The sequence below is a fragment of the Pelecanus crispus genome, chromosome 1 (genome assembly GCF_030463565.1).
Source record: "Pelecanus crispus isolate bPelCri1 chromosome 1, bPelCri1.pri, whole genome shotgun sequence".
Classification (NCBI taxonomy): domain Eukaryota; kingdom Metazoa; phylum Chordata; class Aves; order Pelecaniformes; family Pelecanidae; genus Pelecanus; species Pelecanus crispus.
Genome location: NC_134643.1, coordinates 43,943,358 through 43,968,856, shown reverse-complemented (window position 1 = coordinate 43,968,856; position 25,499 = coordinate 43,943,358). Strand labels below are relative to the sequence as shown.

Below are 25,499 nucleotides of genomic sequence, written 5' to 3'. Positions count from 1 at the left end.
GTTTTCAAAGCAAAAGGATAACTCAAGAGCTGCTTAATGAACTGTTAACAGTGATGCTGAGAGACAAGAGAAATTCAGCTCCTGCGTGTGTTCCAAGGCCTCAAATTGTCTAGATAGTTGTGGCTATATTACTAGTGTGGTTAAAAAAAATCCCATCCTTCCATGTGAACTGCAGATACATTTCACTTTCAGCAATATAATCAAACTGCATGGGCACAAATGACCAGGCATAAACAATGTGTACCTGTGTCACAGTCTGCCCCTCCTCTCCTGTGAATAGCTGAGAAAAGCCAGGAGTAATTGTCACTTTGGCCAACCCTCACCAGTTTGAATTATTCTATATTATATATATCTATATATATATATATATTCTATATATATATATTTGAGGAGCGGCTGAGGGAACTGGGGTTGTTTAGCCTGGAAAAGAGGAGGCTGAGGGGAGACCTTATCGCTCTCTACAACTACCTGAAAGGAGGTTGTAGTGAGGTGGGTGTTGGTCTCTTCTCCCAAGTAGCTAGCGATAGGACAAGAGGAAATGGGCTTAAGCTGCGCCAGGGGAGGTTTAGACTGGAAATTAGGAAAAATTTCTTTACGGAAAGGGTGGTCAGGCATTGGAACAGGCTGCCCAGAGAGGTGGTGGAGTCACCATCCCTGGAGGCGTTTAAAAAACGGGTAGATGTGGCACTTCAGGATATGGTTTAGTCTGGTCTACCCTTGATTAGTCTAGAGTGGGCTTGGTAGTGTAGGTTAATGGTTGGACTGGATGATCTTAAAGGTCTTTTCCAACCTAGATGATTCTATGATTCTATGATTCTATATGTATCCTATTGTTTTGTTACCAGCTACCCTATGAACGATGAGAAATAGTGAGGAAAAAAGTATGTTCTCAAATGTATCCAACAATTCTTTTCCTGAGCAAGATTCAGCATATTCCATATTTCATACTGCACTATTTCACAACATGCATGACTTCATTTTGAATTATCTCATTGAATAAAACTAACAGAAAAGTTAATCTTGCAATAATGAAATTGTAACACTTGAGCATAAGGAATCAATCTTCCAGAAGTCACAAAAGCACTTGTTAATATCATTAGTGTTTAATGCCCATGTTCATAATAGTTATTTAACATACTTTCAGCAGAGCTGGAATTTGCTCAAGTTCACTACAAGCTGGAGGTGCCTATTCACTCTCAACAGAACTGAAAATCACGACGGAAGGATTAATGTCTCAGATTTTATTCTCCTAGTCATAGTCTGTCACATACTTCTCTACCTGTCAACATCAGCTACTTTTCCTTAATTTCATGCCTTAAAAGATTTAAAACAAAACAAAGGCAGCAACTGAGTAATTACATTAACACAGCACCCTTCCCAAGGCATCAGTTATGACTCCAGCCTTGGATGACACAGGGCTACTGGTGCCAGAAGAGGTAGAAATAAACATACCCAACATATCTCCATTAAATTTCACTTTTAAATCACTTAAGAAGACTCCATTCCCTTAAAGCTCCAGTGAGAGCACTGAACGGTATCACAGAGGAATGAAAACAGTACACAGCCCACCCTCTGATTTTGCAGAGGCAGAAGAAATTCAAAGACTTTCTATGCAGTTATAAGCAAAGTACTTATTAAGTATTAGTATGCAAAGTTCTTCCATTGCAATAGCAAAGGCAAGAATGGATGATTTTTTTACTACTGCTTTGAAAACAGATTTTCAAATGAGTGGCCTGCTTCTCCTTTCAGAAACACAGTGGAAAATTTATATGAACCAAACTGAATTTTGCTATAACCAAATACAAGATGCCAAGAGATTGCACACACACATTGTAACATCTGCAAGATGAAGGGCTAGGACACTGCTACCGCTAACACTACCTCGATGTCCTTGGACATGTTTGTAACAAAGCCAGTGAAAAGTGTCCTTTATATCAACAGATATTAAAACCAAACACTGATTTTCACTCCAACACAAGTTTCTGCAAAATAAACACAGAGAAAGGCTATTTTTGGTAGAAAGCACACCTTGGCCCCCACATCTGCGGGAGAATTTATCAGGAACACAATGGGGAAAAAAAATACAAATACCGGTAAACTTTTTTCAGTGAGAACATCAGCTGAACCACTCTTTTCTATACAAAATCTTAATTTGATTTTAAAAGGTTATTAGATTCGTGGCTCAGTGTATGAGCATGTTAATTTAATAAGTGTCCAATCTACAGACTGAGAAGGTAAAGCACACAAACAGTTCAACATGATATGAAACAACAAACAAATACTTCTGGAAAAATGCGTGGAGCTTGCAAGCTCTGATTTTCCCTTGCTGAAAAACATAAAAGCAAATGCATTATTTTACTAACATTGTTTTTATTTCTCCGTAATCAAGTGCAAATAAACTCAACATCTCAAAATAGAATTCTACAGTCAAACAGCATATATGAAGTATAGATGAGTTTTAAACCTTTTCATCCCATTTTTCATCATCATCTTTAAAGTTTAAGGAACTATGTTCTCCATTTTCATGTATGTTGCAACAATAACATAACTCGTTACTTTCATAGGAGAAACTTTTAATAATACAGCACATTGAATACTGTGAGAACAGCAATGATTACAAAAAAAACTAAATGACTGACTAGCTACTTATATGACATGACTACCTGCTTCCTGCTTGCATTAACACAAATTTAATAGCAAACAAAATAAAAAAATGCTATGGTGAAATGCACCTCCTACCTGTCAAGAAGCCTAGAATTTAAGTGGTCTTACATGAAATGCCAAATCATTTTGGATGACAGATTGGCTTGCCTTTTTTTTTTTTTTTTTTTTTTAAACAGAGGAAGATATAAAACTTTATTATTGTAATTAGCTATCAGACCATTCTCGAGATCAACAGAATTTCATTTAACTAATGGTAAGCACCCCGGCTACCATTTGACTGTATCACACTGAAAAACCTGTTGCATTCTTTTGGGGAAGTTTTGAAGTGTTCTGAAAAAAACCACACAACTGCACTGCCAATCCCATGTTGAATGCTACATATCTGGACCTGGAAAACCCCCACCCAAACTAAGAGACTGAAAACAATTCTTGCTCTATTTGGCTACATTTTGCTTGAACTTACTGAACTGCTTGGGGAGCAGAGCTCTGGGAGACAGAGGAATGTCCCTTTTTAACAAAACTTTTTGTGGCATCACCTGGCTGCTCCGATGCTGGGATAACGGGGCCAGTAGCCTGGATTTAGAGGGTAAGGAAGCCAAGCAGCTGGGATAGAGTTAACTTTCTTCCTAGTAGCAGGCATAGTGCTGTGTTTTGGATTTAGTAGGAGAAGAATGTTGATAACACGCTCATGTTTTAGTTGTTGCTAAGTACTGCTTATGCTAGTCAAGGACTTTTCAGCTTCCCTGCTCTGCCAGGTGCACAAGAAACTGGGAGGGGGCACAGCCAGAATAGTTGATCCAAACTGACCAAAGGGCTATTCCATACCATATGACTTCATGCTCAGTATAGAAACTGGGGGGGGGGGGGGGGGGGGGGGGGGTTGGCTGGGGGGCAGCAATCGCTGCTCGGGAACTGTCTGGGTATGGGTCGGCGGGTGGTGAGCAACTGCATTGTGCATCACTTGCTTTGTATATTATTATTACTATTATTTTATCGTTACTATTATCATTACTATTTTACTTTATTTCAATTCTTAAACTGTTCTTATCTCAACCCAGGAGTGTTTCTCACTCTTACTCCTCCGATTCTCTCCCCCATCCCATCGGGGCAGGGGGAGTGAGCGAGCGGCTGCGTGGTGCTTAGTTGCTGGCCGGGGCTAAACCACGACATTATGTTAGCACTGAACTAAAAAGTAAACAAAATCAGCAGATATTTTAATCTGAGTATTGGTTTTTGAGGACAAGTGGTACATCATAAGATCACCTATTTTTCATACATATAAGAGAAGTTATATTTCTACAAAAGGGAATAACCACACAATTTTCATAGAAACTGTATGTCTTTTTAATAGCACTGAATTAATATATTAGGGGCATTATTTATTTTATTGCAAGCCTTATGATATTTGGTAGGTTTATTTTCTGCCTTAAACTTCAGAGATTTTTCCCTTTAAGACTGCTGTTTGTGTAACATGGCCTTCAAATCCTAGTAAATACTTAAAATAAAGGTGAGTTCTCCCTCTAGTCAGGGAAGTGCTGTCTGGATACCACAACTTGATCACATACCTATGCTGACAGTCCCCCTTCATTGTGATATTAACAATCAGGGCTATGATATGAAACTACAGTCCTCTTCCGTGAGATGTCATCCTCTCTGTAAATCACATCTCACCATGACTGTGAGGGCATGTAATGGGTAACTCACAGCCCTGTTGATTCTTGTTTGAGGAGACCAGAAAAGAACTATATAACTCAGCTGAAAGCACAAATCAGCCTAAATTTGAGGGTTAATGGGGACAAATGTGTTTTAGGGATTCAAACATGCAATGAGCATACAAGAATGGAAGCAGGTAACTTGCAAAACCACTTCTGCTGTCATATTTCCATGCTTCTAGAAGTAGCCAGTTTAATGCTACACCAATATTTTCATTTCTAAAAATGCCCTAACATGAGGATTATAGGTTGTAGTATTACTATTAAAGTATTTAGAGCAACAATTGCAGAGTCAAACAACATCTATTTCAGGGAGTTAAACTCCTCACAACTCAAAACAGAAAAAGGGAAGTATATACTTCCTAAACCTAAACGGGGCCTGTGTCACATGCAGAGCTGCAAAGCTGCTTTCAGGTGGAGGAGGTGCCTTTTAGGAAAAAAGGAAAGAAAAATTTTCTCTTAAGAAGAAAAAGGCAAATAGCTCAGCAAGATACCTAATAGTTTAAGCATTCAAATTAACAATACAAGAAAAATAAAAATCTTAAAAAACTATCATCTCAGCTCACTGAAGAAAGGCGATAGTGGTGGTTTCTGAATGGTAAAATATAGCAAGCTAGAAAGTAGTGTCATGACAATTCTTCAGGAAGTCTTGAGAGTTAGTAGGTACTACAGGACTGTGTAGAAGACAAATTTGTATAATTCACCTGCATTAAAAACACAATTACTAAATTTGCACACAGTTTACTCCTATAATCCTTTCTCAGCAATAAACTCAGTTTCACAGCAGTGCTGAAACTGCAGAATGAGAGACTATGAAGGAAGTTAGACACGTTCCTTCTAACCTATAAGAGATGCCAACAAATCAAGAAAACCCTCATGTTGGCATATCAGTGTTGCCCACTTACCTCTTAATCATCACCTACAGAAAACAAACAGTACCAACAGGAAGAAAACCACACGTTCTGCAACAATCTGTCCAGCAACCACCTATATTTATGACTTACCATAATTCTTCCTGCATATTTTCATACAATGCTCATAAATGTGTCTTAACAGTAATTTTGCAGAGTTCACTTCTGAAATTTTCTACTACTGTATCTACAAATACACTTCACCTTCCACTTTCTGCAAATAAAAAAATCCATTTTACTGGTTTTTAACTAATACAGACACAGACAAATCTAATACTCAAAAGTAAACTTACTGTGTAGCTTTGACAATGTCCCAAGTGCTGTAATCATCAATGTGGCTTTTCCGTCCAAGAGATTCACTATATCCATGATTGTAATGGCTTTGAGGCTTTATCTCCTAAAAAAACCAAACAAACTTGCTATTAGAACACCAAAATGAGCATTACTAAAGTTTCTCAGCGAAAAAAAAAAAAATCCTATAAGCAAAATTAAAACCAGTACCCAGTTCAACACACTATAAAGCTACCTAAATCCAAGGGTGGTAAGCTAGCTAGCCACATCTCTACATTTTGCAAAGCAGGCCACTGTATTCCCTACTACAGATTTCAAACACCTTCCAGAAAACACCACTTGTAATAGCAGCGTTCTGCCAAATCCTATGCTAAGATATGTTTTTTAGAATGCTAACAAGAAGTAACAGCAATTTTTTGTTTGTTTAGGGATTTTTTTGTTTGTTTTTATAAATGCAACTTAGCATAGCTGAAGAAAGCTACTAGCCATAAACTGACAAAGTCTCATTCTGCTACTACAAATAAACATTATACTTTAAATAGCATAGTCAAATACCTTCTAGAAAATAAATAACTGGGAATGATTAATACCAATGACGAGAACCTACTGATACTTTACGGATTCTTCAACTTCAGTCCCAGCTTCAGAGGTGATCCGTGTTTAACCTATGGGTCTCAGAAATAAATGGCATGACCATGACATGTTCTTCACCAGATACAGCTTCCTACAAACTTAATTCTTTTGATGAAGGGCAACACTTCAACCCTTAATGCTTCCCTTGGTGGAATTTGTATTAAAATACTGTATTGACAGATCACTAGGGCAGCAACATACCATTTTTCTTTACAAAATGCATGTGAAAGTCAGCTCAGCAAGTTGAAATTGAATGATGAATTTTATACAGCTTCTAGACAATTTTCCATTTGTTACAAATGTTATAGCTGATTGCCTCTGTAACAACCATGCAATTCAGCACAGCTACATAAAAAGTATGTGAACTGGAACAGCGAAGCAAAAAAAGAAGCTCTCTGAAAACTCTAAAAATGTATTTTAATTGATTTTATTAAAATGTGTTATTTACTTTTACTCAGTTTCCCCCATCATACAGTTCCATAAGCAGAAGTTTTGTCTCTTTAATTTATACCTGGAAATACTGTTACATACCTTATGAAAGGTGCTTCATTAAGGTTGCAACTTCCACTTAGTTATTAAAATGAGTGATCAACTTTTTCATTATTATACTAGATAGATTTTTTTTTTTTTGAAATAAAGATATCCTGAGTCAAGACAACCATGACATAATACACCTAACCTTAGCAAGGATTCGCAGTCACAAATCTCCACCACCTTCTCTCCCAAGAGGCAAGTGTTGCCCCGCTAGCTTCCATGGCTAAGAGACATATTAGGGCTAGGAAGACTTCCTATTGCCCAGATGAGCATGTCTCCCATTGCTCACATTCTTTCAGCTGTGCAATAATTTCTGCTAAAGGAGCTGTTGGTCACAATGAGAAGCGTTAGTAACTTCTTACTGTGTCCAGTTGTGGCTAGTCAGCCAAAGCATTTTCTAGCTTCCTGTGACAACATTAACCAGCTCTCTATCAACTGCAACAGGAGTTTAAATATGGAGCTTGCATGCAGACAAGTAAACTCTGCACTCTGACTCTCTTAATCTGGAACTTACTCATCTCGGCTGTATAAACACAATGCCTTCCAAATAACTGGATGCTGGTGATCAAATCAGGCATTACAAGTTTTTCCCATTTAAAATAATTTTAAAGGTATTTCTAGCCTAAAATTATTACACACATTATGTATCTCTTTTAAGACCTAAGAGATTTACAAAATGGTTTTCAGACTATTTCCAGATTTCAACATAATGTAGTGCTACTTAAGCAGAAGTCTAAAAACTTACACCAGTTATAACCTTGGAGTAGACTATCAAGAAGGTAGTCTAGTTGCAAATCCTCAAACTCTCAGTATTAATTTCAAAACTGAGTAACCTCAGTACAGCATGTTTGTATTTGTTACATACAATGTACCCATTTCAGACGGGGGGGGGGGGGGGGGGGGGGGGGGGGGGGGGGATTAAGATAAATTCTAATCCATTAAATACATTTTGTAGTACTAAATTGTACTAAATACAGTCATTTATATAGTTAGAAGATTTATGACATTTTATTCATTAAAAATCCTTTCAAGAAATTCAAGGGTTCAGAGCTTTAAAACCAGAATATAGCAACACTGAGAACTAGTGCAGAAAGTGTCTTCATTTCAAAATGCATTTATTTTTATGCATAACTTTTCTTCATAAAAATAAAATTTTCAGTTTCACACAGTACATAACTGATCAGCAGAGTCTATCTTTTCTTGACCACAATGTTATTTTGTGGCATTCAATTTTTTTCCTAAGCCTGAAAAACTAACTAGTTTATCCAGTTCAGCACTGCCAGCCCAACAGGAAGGCTGCTCTGTTGCCATCTCTGGAGGAGAGACAACCTAAAAACAGGGCATGTGCTGTCATCCAAATTGCACATTACAACCAATTCTCTTACTATCCAGAAACATAGCTTCACTTTGTATTTGAAGAAGGCAACAGCTTAACCAAACGTTTTTTCCCCCAGCTACTAGATAAGCCAGAGTGTTATCTGGAGTAAAGATGCTGAAAAAGATACCAGACAACATTACAATTGAAAAAGTGTAAGAGAAGGCTAGATTCATTATTTTGTGCGACATAATTTTCTCTTTTCCATATTAGAAAAAAAAGCAGGATTTATACCATCTCTGTTCACCAATTATTGCACCACACAATTGCAGTAGGATTTTACATATCAAATTGGAATACTTGGACCCTGAAAAGCTAAAGGGTAAGTCAAGCAGACAGACGCCAGAACAAAAGAAATTCACTGTCCTGGAGCACCCTGATGAGGAGATAGTAGTTCAATGTAATTCTTAGCCTTCCACAGCTGCTGGAAGGGGAAAAAGTCTCTCTTCTTGTTAGCTAACAATTATTAAAAGCAAACTGAGAAACTTGGGTTATTTTTCAGGCAGATATTAAATTACCAGGGAACACTATTTCTCTTAAACTACATTTTCATGACCACTTCAAGCACACTAACCAGGCTTCTGTTCCCTTGAGCCCGCACTAGCCAGTCAAGAGAGCTGGCCATTTTCCAGCAGTGTAAATTTATGTCAGCCTAAAGTGACCATGAAACCACAGCCTTATGATACTAATGCTTGCACAAAAAGGTTTATGGGAATACAGCAAAATCTTAAGTATTAATTATTAACCATGTAAATTCAAAAAAGTGAGAGATGATATTCCTTAGCCTCCCTCAGCTTTATCTACTACTTTTACAAAGGACTTGAAGGTAAATGACAGTACCCTTAATTTCTAAAAAATATAATTTTTAATATCCTTTTGTACTGATAGCACCTCTGAACTATTTTTTTTATGCTTAAACTTTCAAATTTTGTTATATCAATGCAAAATGGCCAAAGTGATTAAAAAGTTATATTTGAGGTGCCTGACAAAATGAGTAAGCGACAAACAATTCTCTCCCTCTTTGCCCCCAGGACATACATTAGCAGTTACAATCCATTTGTTTAATATAAAGACTCATGACAAATATAAACTTAACATGAACCCTGCGTTCCCTGATTTACTAAGAGAGTTGAGTTTGTGTTTTACATTTAAGAACAGCTGAAAGAATCTCTAAAATCCTGAAAAGTATATGAACATCACAGCCTCCAACATCATACAACAGAGTCTTCTAACCACAGTGGTAACGGTGGAAAAAAGGATTACTTTAGATTTGCCTGAAAGGAAGATGCAAATACTGCTCATTTTGGAAGTAAATAATTTAAAACAAATTCCAGGAAAGCATATAAAATCGGAATCTTCACCCAATACAGTCAGTTCTCTGCAGCCTGGACACAGATTCCCAAGCTCAGAGTCAAAATTTATCACTTACTATTATCTATACAACCTGACAGTTGCATGTTGGCTCATAGTAGCATGCTGGCTGGTTACTATCAGTGCCATTCTACTGGTTACTATCAGTGCCATTCTACGGGATGGCGAGATAAACTAGGCACTGAAAATCATAGAATCATAGAATGCTTTGGGTTGGAAGGGACCTTGAGAGATCATCGAGCCCAACCCCCCTGCAGTAAGCAGGGATTGAACCTGTGAACTTGGTGTTGTTAGCACCATGCTCTAACCAACTGAGCTAACCCGGCTGGTCAAATGCCACGTAAGAGTTATGATTGTGATCTGCAGAGTAAATTTTGGGTTCCCAAGTCAAGAAGCTGCCAGGAATCAAGATAAAAGAGAACCTGGATTTTGTGAATTACAGCAATACTTGATTCACCCAGTGATAGGCAATTTGGACCAAGTCACCACAAACAATGCTGTGACACACTATGCTTGGCTGACAAGGCAAAATACAAGAGAGGCAAGGCAGCAGCTAGAAAAGAGTCTCTTCATTCCTAAAGAATTTTTTTTCAGGGTTCCGAAAATCCTGTGCAGGGATAGGGCACAGTACTATAAATGCAGAAAAATAATTTCTCCTAGTTATTCTAGAAAGAATGATTTTGAAAGAAATAATGAAAGACTAACATTAAGAGAATCTAATATGGGGCCTACACTGTTTTAGATGGGCAAGTTACCAGTAAACAGAAAATCAACTGATAGCCTGAAGTAGGCAACCATTCTAAGATCTACAACAAGTGAATCCAAACCAGAAATCTGCTCAAGGTGTTATCTCAGAGTCTACCGAACACAGCTAACAAACACTTTCCTTGAACCTTCAGCTTTTGATTTTGCAGTCCCTATCACCCTTAGGCATTTCAGAGAACAATTTGGTTATTTGTGTCTCTGCTTACAAAGCCTACTAGTTTGATTAAACATTGACTTATCAGGAAACTAAAACTGTGGTTTTCAACAGCTAACATTCCCAGATGTCATGGCTTGTGATATACCAAAATCTAGTCAACACAACTCAATTGCTACCTCTGCTTTTACAAAGGCTACATATACATCAATGGAAAAAAAAAAAATCATATTTCAAATTACTTCAGCCAAACTAACACAACCGTACGCCTGACATGCATTTGGTCCTATCAATACAGTCACTTCAAACTGAAGAGCAAAGGTGTCTTTATTCAATGCACAGCACTGAAACCCAAAAGCACATTCTTAAAACTCACAAGGAAGTTCAAATTATGTCCTTTTTAAAGAAAAAAGAAGTTCTGTAATTGAAAACCATAATTTCTAATACTACAGTACCAACAAATACATGTTTTCTGAAGCATCTGTTGCTCAAATGAGAGAAGAGTAAACATAAATTCTTTCTTTGTATCTATCCAGCCAGCGGTCAAGCTCTGCCATGTGATTTGGAAAGTAAAAAATCAGAAGAAAACAGGTATGGCAATTGTTTCATTTGACTACACAACATTGCTGCTAACATAATCCGAGAGTAGACAAGATCTTCAAACGCTGTTACAGTAATTCCTCTACCTCAAGGCACAACAGTGTATTTAAACTATTACAGAGTTTGCAACAAGGACTCGGAAGACAACGCAACATTCAAAAGTGAGAATGTGTGTGTGTCTATATATATATGTGTGCAAGGATTTCAACTCTGTCACTTAAAACTTGTATAGACACCAAAATTCCTCTTAAGCCTATACATGTTTGCATGTATTCATCCATTATAAGCTATGTAAAAGACATGGCTTAGAACAAAGCCACGCCAAAGCTTAAGAACTAGCAAACACTTAACCTTCCCACCACCTTCTTTGACAAGTTCTATATTTTTAAAAGTTTAGCAGAGTAATTTAAAAGACTGCTATTTAAAAAGATGTGGATATTAAACACAATCTCTCTATATGCATTGCTACCAAATATAATGGTTTCAGTGCAGCCACAACCATCAAACGCTGCCATAATACGTGCAGGCATGGCTCTACATCAGCAGAAGGCTACCCGAACAAAGCTGCCTGTGCCCAGGCATCACAAGTCCTGTTCAGCCCTGGCAGGACTGATTACGGTGGTGTTACATCAAGGGTGAGTTTGCCCAGCGTTAGTCATCAGCAGCTAAGCTAGAAAGAAATCTAAGTGCGACATTCAGACAGCATCTATTTTTGGAGTTTAACAGAAGATTAAAACACACAAAATACAGATTACTTCCTCCAACATGTTGGACAGAAGAGAAAGTTCTGCTTAAAAACACTATACTCGTCTAGATTATTTGCCCACCATTACTGAAGGGACAGGAATAAGCATAAAAAAGTGAAAAATAATGATTTATATCATGTTTATATCATGCCTTTCACAGAACTTAATGTATTGTGAGTTTCATTTGGCTTTTAAGTTCTCACCTAAAATAGGAAACAATGAATCTCCTCTAAATTCATATGCCCTCACACAAATTCTAGGAAAACAGTTAAAATCCTTGAAACTACTATTTTTTTAAACATGCGACAGATTCATAATAAAGTAACAACATAACATCTTGAGCCTAGAACATATACAACATTCACAAATGGCTTCAACAACATGCCTAAGTGTTAAAATATTTTTCCTTTTATGATGAAAACATTTATTCCAGGAAAATTTAATTTTGCAATGATGATCCATGGTTTTTCCACTAACAGCTAATTCAAAGATGAAAAACTAACTGAAATCCAAACCCATTTATTTTTTCATATTTTGATCTCTACTGACACTGGCATCCCCCAAGCTGAAAGTCAGGAAAACTAAATAGAAGGTAGTAAAGCAGAAGCCTGATTTCACTGATTTACAATAAGCAGGCTGCAAACACTAAATCTCTAACTTATTTCATCCTGTTTCAAGGAGCCATTTCCAAATGTGACTTGAGCCAAATCAGCAGTTTACCATTGCTAAAAGAGAAAGGTCATTTCTCTGCCCACTCTCCCCCACTGCTCTTGGCTCCATGCTCCTGCTTCCTAACTCAAGCTAGCTTCAGTACTCGGAGCTGTGGTCACAGTGAGCCCACTCAATTCATTAGAAGGGAAAAAAAAAAGTTAAACAAGCAACAGAAAAACCTGATTCTTTTACCAGCACAGCAAGTTGAATCTGTTTCTCCTGTGACAAGACAGGCTCCAGAGCCACTGGTAAAGGGAAAGCAAGTAAAGAGAAGGTAACAGGAATATTTTGGCAGCTGTCAGTTGTTAATTTGACTAGGTAATCCTGGAACAACACACTCCAGCTTTTAAATATTCAAGGAAGTCAGGCTGACAGGATGAAGAAAATGATGCTAGTTCTAGAAACTGGTAGAGTTGGTTGGCTTGGAAGGTTGCAAGAGAGACAGATTTTACTTATTTAAAAAAATCAAATTTGGTTCCCCAATTACTACCAAGGGTCAGTCTTTCTAGATGAGCTTCCCAGTTCAGTGACTATCCTTTGACAGCACCCTAATCACTCATATGCATCTGTGACTAGTTCGTCATTACTCATTAATCACAACGTGCAGATTGCTTGCACAGATGCGCAAGTAATGCAGTGTAGGAAAAAAACTGGGAAGAGTGAGAATAAGGCTAAAAAAGTAAAAACAGTGGTTTGGAAAAAAAGAAACAACACAGTAGAGGAGAAAAGGGAACCTCCTCTGGAAAACAGGACCACTAAGCTGGGGAAACAGAAGATAAAGCAAAATATAAAAAATAACTGCAAAGGAAAAAGGAAGAAGTGCGGGGGAGAGGGGAAAAAAGTAAGCACAGCTCCCAAGAATAAGCACTAACAATGCCAACATTCTCAATCAGTTCTCCTCATAACCAAATGCGCAAGTAAAGTTATGCTCATTTCCCCTCAGTACTGAAATCTTTGAATCTTTTCCAATAAAAAAGCCAAAATTAAATAAGCTTAAGGAGAATTGAGAACAGTATTCATAGAAAAAAAAATTAAGAAGTTACATGAAAAAATAAGATGACCAAGACTGAATTATTCTGAGATAACAGTTTCATAATTCGCAATTATATATAGCAGGAGAATATGAATAGGTCAATATGCCTGCTTGGACATAAGGAAGGAAGGAAAATACTGCTGCTTACAGCTGCTACACATGGCTCTGGTAGGCATTAACAGATGGCTAGGACTGCTTTTCCTTTAACGTTATGCAATATTGCTGCAAGGAAGCAATACCATGATCAGACAGTCAAATTCTGAATGGTGACCAAGATAATTGACACTTCAAGCGAAAATACTAACAAGTTCTAAAATAAAAATGTAGAAATAAAAGCATTACCTTCCATAAAATATTGCAAGCTATTGCCTTTTTCTTAATGAAAACAGAAGAAATCATAATATTCTTTTTTTCATTGATGACTACACTATTTCCATACCCGCCTGCAGTAGAGAGAATCATGATAAAATTGGAAGTGACTGCAACTATTTCAGGGAAGCTAAATAATAAAATAAACCTCATGTATGTGTGTTATATTTAACAGGGACTACTGGAGATTAATAGTAAAGAATTCCGTTCCCTGTATTTGTGTGTTCAATTTCCCTGTTCTTCATTTGTTAGTATATAGTGCTTCTTAATAAGCTTTCACAGTTTTCCTCCTACTTTTAAAAAAGTGCAAGAATCTATACAGACAAATTTATAGTAATTTGCATATTACAAACACCCACATGAGTTTATATACCCATAAATACCAGCCACTCATGCACTAGCATTAACAGAAAAACGCTCACAAAATAAGTGTACAAGCAAATCAACTCATGGCATTCCTAAAAATGTACTGCTGATATTTATTTTAACATTTTTATGGAAGTTCCTCTTCTGAAGTCTGTAACTTCCCTGCCCCTACCCCTTCACCTAATTCTGCAACACAGAAAGTCACAGAAACAGAGGCTAAATTGATCATGTCTTTATTTTAGAGAGAAACACATTTAATTCTTTACAGGCATAAGAGTAGCTTTTTCTTCTCTAGAAACAGCAGTAAAATGTAGGGTGAAACCAGCAACAGCTGATCTGACTAACCATTGACTGTCATCAAATGGGAGCAGTCTGATTCTTCTCATATTTGCATGAAGTCCTAGCCAGAAAAAAGAAAAGAAGAATAATTCTGCAGGGCTGTATAGGTTCATCAGTTTGAGGAGTCAGAGCCTTCAGCAGCTACGAGCTGTTAGATTGTCTGAACTGGGATGATGCATATACACCTTCAGTTTAGCTAACACATGCTAGAAAACTTCCATCTAAACCAGATTACATTCTCCATGAAAAAAAGTGTGCAATACCACTTTTTTTTTTTTTTTTTTAATCTTAACTGGTCATATTATATACCACAAAACAGCTCAATGTTTGGCTTGCAAATATATACTATCAGACTCTCCTTACTTTGAGTCTTGCAATTTATGCTGGGATTCTCCCTGCCCCCTATTATAGCATTAAATTACACAAAATTAGTATGACACAACAAAAAAACCCTTCCATTCAGTGCCAATTCTGTCACTGTTTTCCATTACTTTTCACATTTGACAGCATCCTGTGAAGTCTGTTTGGCTTCCCTCCTAAATTTTTAGCCTATTTGCACGGTTTCTTGACACACCAATAGAAAAGATGCATTTCTGAAAATCCCTGGAGAAGCTAATTATAAAATACATACACAATGGGAGAAAAAACAATATGGAACTAATGCTCTGATTTTTTTTTTTTTTAAAGCAAGTTACAGTTTAATTTGACAATGCTTTCTTTAAAAAGCAGTGAAACAGATTGAGAAAAGCCTCGTCTGAAACATGATAAAGTAGTCCTTTTTGCTGATAGAGTTCCACCCACAAGCAACAGTCAGCCATCACACAGAGAGAATAATCCCACATTCTCTTCAATGTATATCTAATTTTTTACATAACAACGAGTTAGAGATGCTCAACTAGAGCCCTTAATCCAACCACTCTATGCAGAGGTCAGAGCTCATGTGATTTAAGGCACAGCTGGTAATGAATGAGTTTTGTTTCTTCAAAGCAACCATCCGTAAGCAATGGACTGCTTTCTAGTCATTTACTTACAGATGCTCCTAATTTATGTTATACTTTAGGAACTAATAGCTTCACAAGTAGGATTTTCAGAGGCCTTGAGAGCTGCGTTTACTAGCATCTGTAGAGGATAAAAAAATTAAAAGCTTAAAATACTATGGTTTAAAGCTTACTCTGAAGTTTTGGTTTAGTCAGCAACTTAAATTAACATGTACATACATCCTTTTTGGCTTTCTTTTCAAGGAGCATTGCATTATGCTCCTAGCCAAAATCTCAGGATTTCAACAGAAATAAAACTCTATTTTTTTTTCCCCAAGTGATTTAAACAGGTCTAGATCTCAGAGTATATAAGCTTGCAGACCTCTCAACATTTAAAAAAAAAAAAATCCCTGAGAGACCTAGCATTAGCAGCCAGTCATCATGAGAGTAACTTAAAACCAATTATGCATTTCACTCTTAAAATGCTAAACTTCAAAAATGTATCTAGCTTGAGCATGTATCTAGCTCAATCCTGATCCTCAGCTACTTGGAGGAAAAAACACCCTACTCTTTTTAAAATTCCCAGAAAAGGATATTCTGAAAATTCTTGTTCAAGGATCAAGATTATTCATTCAATTTTCAAACCTGCTAACATCACATATTCAAAACAAAGTATACTGAAGGTTCTGCTTTATTCAGCAAGTATTTGCCAAAGCCACACCAAAATGTGTATTATGCTGCTTAGTGAGTTTACAGCTAACTTGTCTGAGGAATGGTGAAAAAATTAAATCAAGAATTAGAGCACTGGCAAGTGCACATGACAGAATGAGCAGTCACTCTAGCTATGGATCCTCTTTTCTCTTTGGCAGGTACAGGAAAAAAAAGAAAGTTAGTACAAGTTGCACTCAGTCCTCATGGAAAACTTCAATTCACCATTCCCATCACAACCTTGAACCAGCAAATGGAGCTTCAGATCAACAGCCAACTAAGCAAACTCTCATTCCCACTTACAATAAATACAGGCTGGTTCATTTACCGCAACTAGCAAATGCATGAAAAGTGTTTCTAGTCATGCTGACAGTCAATTTTCTGCAGCATGAGAGACAGCTTAGTAAATCTGTGGTCTCACAGTTAAGAACAGTCCCATTCTACCCCACTCCTAACCTTCCATACTGGTCACACCAACTCACCCTCTACCTTCTGTCAGTACCGTACTGCACTTGATCCTACAATGAGAAGGTTTAGTGAACTGGCAGAAAGTTATGCACAATTTTTTTTGTATGGGATGAATTTTCTACTGATGTACTTCCTTGAACTGGCTCATCCTGGGACCAGACAAGCATCACTGGCAGATGCGTGCAGCTGGAGCGTTTAAAGGTAGGTTTTGGCTTAAGTCAAGCTAAAACTGCCCTGCCATCAGAAGGTGTGGTCACAGTCATGGTCCTGGCTGCACATTCTCTGTTATCTCTTACCAGTTCTCACAATGGCGCAGTAATGGATTCAGTTAGATCAGGTCACAGACCCACAAAGCAAGAAGAATCCCAAGTCACGCACCAGCCACACAATTGCAAGAGCTAATCCTAGGAAGTGAAGGGACTGTGTCTGGGTTCCACCCTGGCTTTAGACCAGCTTAAACCCGATCGCAAAACCTCATCCTTCAAAGCCAGGAACACAAGTGTTTTTAAATCACACTCTGATGTCCTCTGTCTCATGCTACTGTGCTCCCTCCTTATTGAGTCATCTTCTCCTGGTCTTGAGCAGCCTTCCAAGCTCTGATCACAACATTCCCACTACCCTCCATTTTTGGTACCTCCCCCCTTACAGACACAATCAAGGAAACACTTCTAAAGACCTCAGGGCATCCTACAAGCGTAGGAAGAAATTACTAGATTTCAAAACTGCACAAGACAAATTGTAGTCTAATGTTACACCACGTACTGGGCATGACAAGCCTGGGGGTTCAATTCAGCCAGTCTCCCCCTGACTTCAGAAAAAGCTTTCGACTTTGTTCTACAGTCTCATTTGTAACAGACCCCAGTGCTTCTCTCAATGACAAGGATGCTATGAAAGTCAAATCTTTATCTCATACTGGCTTTGAAAAGCAGCAGAGGACAGTGTGCATGCTGAAATATCAATTACTGAAGCTGCTCCCATCTAAACACGTCAGTATCAATGACAATATTATCTAGTTTTCAAGCCAACAGCAAACAAATATTTTCCTCTTTAATTCCATAAATGGGATTCTGCAAAGTCAAAGTGTAACCCTCTTCCACATTTATAATGTCTCATTACTTTCCTGAGCAAACAGGTAACCACAGTGAAACAAATGCTGTTGGAAGACTAAAATTCTGTGAAATCTGAGAGAAATAAAGTCTGTGCTTAACAAGTAAAGGCAAACTGAGTCAACACAAATTTAGGTCAAACCAGATATTTATCACTGATGCTTTAAGAGGGCCTGTTCCAGAAAGTTAAAAATCAATTACTGCCCAAATCAGAGAAAAATGTGTAGAAGAAAAGCTGTAAATAGTTGCAATCTATTTTTAAGTATTTTACTAGGTGCCTGAGAAGCCAAAATGTTACCACTGAGAAAAAGCCCAGAGTGGGGAAAAACTGCATAGTTTACAATGGAAGTGAGAACAACTGTAAAAAAAAAAAAATCTTGTAAAAATGTCACGAGAAGCATTGACAATGAGCATTACAAATTAGAAAAAATACACAAAATTGAAAGGCAAGCAAAAGGATACAAGACATCCCTATCCCTAGAAGGGCAAACAGCATTCTAACAACACAAGAAACAGACAGAAGTTGTCAAGATTACAACATAAGAATGATAGAACTGTCAATAAAAACACAAAACCACAAAATTTGAAAATGTTCAGTAAGTACAGAACAAAAACAGCTGAGGAAAAAGCCAGAAAATTTAAATCACATCTTGTTGCCATGAAAAAATGCTTTCTAATATAACAACAAATATTATTAAACTTTAAAGTACAGGTTGTTTAGGTCAACCATATAGTCCAGAAGATGTAAATACTGTTTTTTATTAAGCCTGAAGAAATTCCAGTGATCTGGATAAAAGAGAACATGGGTTATAAATGGTTACCATTTTACGTTATTGCTGGCTTTTCTCGGTTTGATACAGAATTAACAAAGCAGCAAAGACTAGCAATGCTAAGTACCATGGCTTCACAGAAAAATAAACCCGGCACTTTCAGCTGATAAAGAAGTAGTAGTGGTCAAACACAGTTAATGTCCAAAGCATGTGATTTAGTACTGTTTCATATTTTGATTAAGAAATTAGAATATAAAGTTAATGTGGTCTCTCTTGCATGTATTAAGAATAAAGCTTGGCATCTCTAGTTTTTATGATGCATTCTGTGACTATTATTCATACTGTCCTAGTTAAGGACTATGCTGGCCAAAAAAAGGCTCTTGCTCTTTTCAGTAGCTCACATTTTTAAAACCTCAGGGGAGTGTTAACATGCAAATACTATTGATAGGACACTAAGCATCCTACAGAGCTGGTATTTTGACCCCACCCTATTTCATGGTTGCCTGCAACCTAGGAGTAAACAACAGTGAGAGGCAAGTTTTATAGTGAGGGCAAGAGAGGCGTAAAAAATACTCTATTTCTGATACAACATAGCTTCTATTACTTGGGGAAGGTTGGGACAAGCCAGAATAAGGTTTTTTTAAATACCAACAAAAATGAAAACCCAGCCAGGAAAGTATCCAGAAGGCACTGAAGAGACTTGGAGGTGGGTAATCATCTGGGCACAGGCTTCCAGCGTGATGCAGTTCCCAACAAGACCAGCACAATGGTCTGTACAAGTGGGAATGCTGAGTAAGAACGTGGAAGTTACTTTTCTACCGCAACTGGCCCCTACTGCAACTATCAGAATAGTGCTCTGTTCTCAAGTTCACTACTACAACAGCTATTGCACTCGGAGCAATGCCATGAAAACACTGCAAGAATGAAAGAACATGTCTTAATGAGAGACTCAAAAGGGTCAGTAGGGCTGCAGACCATAACAGCAGTATAGCGATCTGATAATCATCAGCATATTAAATAAATGTAGACAGACCTGTTTTGGATAGATATCTCTCAAGATGTAATGAACAGAAACAAATTTAATTCAAAACCAGGTTTAAGTCTTAAGCAGACTAATTAAATTTGGGGGCAACTTGCCCAGCTATACAATATCATCTGTTACTGTAGAGTTTTGCTTATTTTCTTTTTTACTTTGTAAGTAGTATGCTGGCTATAAAAAAGAATTAGTTCATTAAAAACCCTCAGTGCCTACACTGGAAGGATGGATTAGATCTGCAGTCCCCTCTGGCCTCAAACTGTGAAGCTAACCACGACACATAAAGCAAGACTCAACTTCCAGTATTAAGCATGCTAATTTGTCTGAGACTTTCATGGTTCCATCCTCCTTTTTAAGTAATACGATAAACAATAACCAATCTTGAAATGAGCTCACAAATGTAAGTTTAGTCAGGATCACTTCAGGGGCTAAACTACAGAGTAAGTCCTGCACCTTTACAGGACAACTAAGAACAATCTGCACCCCAATACAGCCCCAACAATATCAGACACTAAAATCAGGACTTTCACTGACGTTTTAAATGGAACAAATTAGAGCCAAAGCTATCTACAATAAGTTTACCTATTTTCTTCACACCACCACCAAGGAACACAAGGAGGTATCATCCTTCAAACTTCCCAGTTAGTTACAAATTGAACCACAAAGAGAAGACGACAGACAAAAATGAAGGCTTCCAGCTGGGATAATTCCTGCCAGAGCCCGTAACTCTTAAAATTTTCTTCCAACTTTGCAGGAAGATTCTTCTCCTACTTCAGAGCAAGCCAAAAAAAAAACCCAACCCCCAAAGAAACCCCCAACTTTCACAGCCAAGACTTTTTTAATGCCAAAAGGGACCTGTAATAACCAATAACTTCCATCTCTCTCAAACATATCCCACACAACCTAACGACACTAGCGAATGCAGTACATAGCGGTAACAAAACAAATCTTCCTCCCCAGTAACAGTGCTTAACCATTTGGGAAGAGATGCAGACCTGAACAGCTGAAATACCTTTGGGATTTCAGGCCATATTAGGCCACACACCAAGAATATGTTCCAAACAAAAAGGAGCAATACAAACAAAAACCATTTCCTAAATATCCCCCCACCCCCATTCTTGGATTGCAAAATAAAATATCCAAGTTTATCATCATCTACCACAGAACAGGCAGGAAGTTGCTCTTGTTTGAAAGATTCAAGGAATTTAAAAGCCAGAAGGCCTCTTAAAATCATTTAGTCAAAGGATAACAAGTACAAACAGCATGAGCAGCATTCCCATACTAGGGCTACACTGTAAACATTGAAGCAGAGCTTGCCATTTTAACCGTCACCAGAAACCTGAGCATTGGGAGAAGGAAGGAAACCAGCAGGGACTACTCAGTCCAGTGTTACTGTGTCGCCCTAGGGAGCCCTGCATCTCTTATAATGGAGTTACCATATGACACTGTAGGGCAGCCAATGCCATGTCCACCCCGAGATCCGCACCCACAGGACTCCCTCTCCTTGGTCATCCGTGCACTTCACAACCCTGCTAAAGAATTCATGTATATGAAGGAGGTGGTACATCACTCACAGAATCAGTCACCCCAACAAAGCCCACACTCCTCTGTATTCACGGATTTGAAACACCGCCCAGTTATCCATGTGCAGAATTCAAAACTTGCATTTGGTCTCTCGAAAGACATCCAAACTCAAGCTGAAAACACCAAGAACTGGATAATCCACCGTTGCCCTCCTTTCTTCATTACAACGATTACTCACTCTCACCGTTTACCACTTGTGCCTTTCAATTTGATCCCATTCAGCTTCACTTTCCAGCCACTGGATCTTGCATAAACTGAATAAAGCACTGCATCTCAGTAAGAAAGTATTTATATGGGGCAAAAGAGGTGCTTGTCACTATTCCTGATAACATGAACGGGGATTTTTCAAGCCTTTCACTGTAAGGCATTATTAAAGTAGTTCTTAACTGTTTTCCACACTCTTCATTGTTTAACAATGACTTTTAAAGACAAAACTTCATCATTAGTATTACTACATGCTAAGCCAAACATCATCTCCTTGTTCCTAATCAGTAAGCCACCTTAAAAAAAAAAAAGGAATATATTACATATTTTTTAATCAAAGCATTATACTGCGAGCTTCTGCTGAACTGCTTGTTCACATTTATATCCTACCAGTCAATAAATTTCAGGATACAGTCCCATGCCTATGTTCCTTACCTTCAATGCATTACTTCAAATATGGCTGCACTAAGGTGTGCTTTGTTTTACTAGCATAACTTCACATGAAGTCTGAATGGTCTTGTACAGTTCTGTCCTCCCTGCTTAGTACCTATCCATCTTGTTCATCTGCAAGTTTTATGTTATTAGGCAATTTTGTTATTACTCCCAAATAATTCATGAGAAGTCTTGAGTCTAGTAGATTAGCTCCTCTAAGACTTTCAGGAACAATGACATTCAGGAATAATTCTCTCTAGCAACTATTTCCAAGATATATCAGTTAGCCAGCAGTTCTCCATCCATTTATCATATACTATAAGATCATTCTACTGGTATTACATGAGCAATTGATGTTATTTGTTGTACTTGACCACTAAAACAATATTTATACACTTTGCGGTTCCACTAGTAATCTTACAACAATGCTAGTAGAAAATAGTGGGATCTACACCACCATACTAAACTGAACTTGTGATAAGAAGGAAGAATAAATATCCTTTGAAACAACAGTCTATTATATAAGTTAGTATTGCTTTCTTGTGGGAAGGAGGCCCATGAACTCAGTCAGCAAGGTACCACCCAAAACCCACCAAAAGCAGTCCCATCATTGATGTCCTAGAGCATTCGCATTTTCACTGGTGTTTCCACCTCTTCTTACCAAAATTACTTGAACCACTTTAAGCTGAGCCCTTCACAAATAAATAGATCTTCCAGTGCTCCAGTGTCTATGTAATTTTTCACTATTCCCGAGACCATCTTTCCTACAACATTAATACTGTGTTCATAATATCTCATGGCAAAATGCAAAGCCATAGAGTCCGTATAAAAATAAACACTTCCCTTCCAAAAAAGCCCCTCCAAAAACTTTGAAAGTAATCCAAATTAGTCAAAACAAAAAGACATAAGAGGCAAAAGTCTCATTTAAAAAAAAAAAAAAAAAAAGAAAGCAGCACAGGAAAAAAATCTGAAAAAGATGCATGACAGGTAACAGCAGCATAAAATACAAGAAACTGGGAAAGATTTTAACAGTCCTATAAAAAGCATCAGTTTTATAGGTATACAAATGTAAGAACTGATTATATGCTCCAACGTCACTACTTACATAAGGACACTGTGCTGTTTTCTTAAAAAGTGGAAATCAGTGAGTGTTAAGGCCCCTGACCTTCAAAAATGACTGAACACAGATGCACTACATTGTTCAATGGGCAGGTCTGTGACAATACAGCTCTCCTAAGGTACAGAATCCTCAAGCTTTTAACAGACACTCCAGAACTGCTTTTTTAACAGCCAGTCTTCACCACCAACATTAAAAACGTCCTTCTCTTCTAAAGCTTATCGGCACAAAGGGATTTTAAGGACTAAGGGATCACCCACTGAAATCCGTGTAAATACTACCCTGTGAACAAGATATAGTCAGATAATCAGCATTTCCAGAAAAATCAAATAAAAAACCCTCACGACTGGTGAGACAAGTGATATTTATTGCATATTAAATGATTCAGGTTGGTGTTACAGCACATGATATATTTTATCCCCATCTTTTGTACAGACGCCTAACTTTATATACCAAAGGAACACTACAAAATTCTACCAGATTGCTTAACTAGTAAAAATCACCAATTTAATTTGAGACATTTTTGTTCACTATGTAGTAATTACTCAAAGTTAATTTAACAAACACTAATCTTCAATCTTTAAAACACAATGGTTTTCTAACAGCCTGTAGATGCTTTTTATTCAGTTGTATAGTTTTAGACTGCCCATCTCAAGTTTCCACAAGTTAAGAACATTTTCTTTCAAAGAACATCAACATCAAACAGTCTGGATCATTACTGCAAACTTCTGGCACTTCTGCAAAACGTCAGACCCTGCAAATGAGGGTACTTCTCCAGTTAGTCTAAAGAAACACATAGCATCAGTCTTCACACATCACTTAAAAAAAAAAAAAAAACCCAAAAAATCAAGACACTTACTTGAGGTGCACCGCTTTGCTACTTAACATTCAGAACAGACAGGTCTATTTTAAAGCCGTAAGTGAACACAGTTTAGAGAGGTAGAGAAGAGTGGGCAGAATACACAATCACATATAGAGGCCTACAGAGCCTCTTCAGTCATCAAGAAAACTAAAAGTGTCTTTCAGATGTTGTTTAAGGAGAAAAGAGTACCATCTGTTTAGCAAAAACTGGAGCCTGGCATATGCGCTAATCCATTTCGTAGGCTGAAAAACCAATTCTTACAAACCTTAATGTATCAGGTGACAAATCCACACATAAAAGGTTTTCTAAACTGTTTAAAATACATTTAAAACCAATCATACTAGCCCTCAAGGATGCACGCGTGCTGCTGACAAAGGTGGGTGGCACGAAAGAGGGCTAAAAACATGATGCGAAATGACCTCTACACATTACCTGTAAAGATTCCTCCCACTGCCTGTCCAACACATTGGAAAAGACAGACCTTTTGCTTTCAAAATAAACCCCACGCCACCGAGGGAGCGCTGGGCTGGATCGGACCAGGCCTGACCTGCTGGCGAGCCGCAAGCCAGTGCCAGTAAAACGCAAGAGGAAACATTTATTCTTCCTCCTCCTCCTCCCCCGAACCGCTTCCCACCCGGCTGCCGGGCCGCAGCCCCCAAGGGGCAGCGGGGGCGGGCGCCCAGGCCGGCCGGGCACCGAGCGCTGCTGCTCAGGGACGCCGGTACCGCGGCGGCTCTGCCCGCGGAGGAGCGGCCGGGTCGCGGCGGGCCAGGGGGCAGGCGGGCCCCATGCCGCCTGCCTCACCCCCCAGCCCGCTGCCGGGGGGGACCGGCGCCGCAGGAGGGCTGGCGTCGGACTCTGCCCTCCTCCCCGCCACCGGTACCCGCATCCTCCTCCCCGCCTGGCCGCCGCCCTGCCGCGGCCCGGCCCTGCCCACCCCGGCCCGCCGCGCACACCCAGGCCGGCGGCGGGGGGCGGCGGCGCACCTCCCGCCCTCCACACACCCCACCCTCTGGCCTCGCCTCACCCCCGCATCGCCCCGCCGCCGGGCACCGTCCCGGGCGCGCCCCGAGCGCTTTACACCGCGGCCGTGCCGGCGGGGTGCCCTCACCTCCGGGTGTAGGATGGGGACGCAGCCCGCTTCTTTCTCGTACTCCTCCAGAGGCGCCGCCATCTTAGTGCGAACCCGCCGCCCGCTGCATGCCGGGTAATGCGCGCCCGCCCGCCGCGCCTCCCCCCCGCTTCCCTGCGAGGACGCGCAGGCGTGGGGCGGCCGGGCCCGGCGGAGGGGCCACAGCCGCGGCCCCTCCGCCGGGCCCGGCCGCCCCACGCCGCCGGAGCGCGATCGCTCCCCGGCGGCTTCGATAAGGGCGCTACCGGGGAGCCGCCTCCTCTGGGAGCGCCGGGCGGCGGCGCAGCGGGCGCTAACGGGCCTCGGAGCCCCGCCAGCGGCCTTGGGGACGAGTCTGTGGGCGGATAGCGGGCACGGCGGGGCGGCCGCCCTCCTCGCCCCCGGGGGCTAGTTTTGGCGGATCTCCGGGGGAGTGCTCGCTGATTCTCTACCCCTTGGCCCACCCGCCTTCCCCCAGCCGGCCAGCGCCCGGCACCGGCGGGCTTCTGGGGGCTGCAGGACGGCTGCCCTGAGGCAGGCTGCCGCCAAC

The 25,499-nt window shown here is 39.4% G+C and overlaps 1 protein-coding gene across 1 annotated transcript in view; it reads right to left on the bottom strand.

Annotated features, from left to right (window-relative positions):
- ZDHHC17 (zDHHC palmitoyltransferase 17) overlaps positions 1-25,012 on the bottom strand; it is a 77,170-nt gene extending 52,158 nt beyond the window's left edge. Inside the window, exons 1-2 of the mRNA XM_075707427.1 lie at positions 24,950-25,012; positions 5,581-5,684 (exon numbers count right to left, since the gene is read on the bottom strand). Coding sequence (XP_075563542.1) covers positions 5,581-5,684; positions 24,950-25,012 — 167 coding nt within the window. The remainder of the gene's footprint in view (positions 1-5,580; positions 5,685-24,949) is intronic.
- Positions 25,013-25,499: the final 487 nt, after the last annotated feature.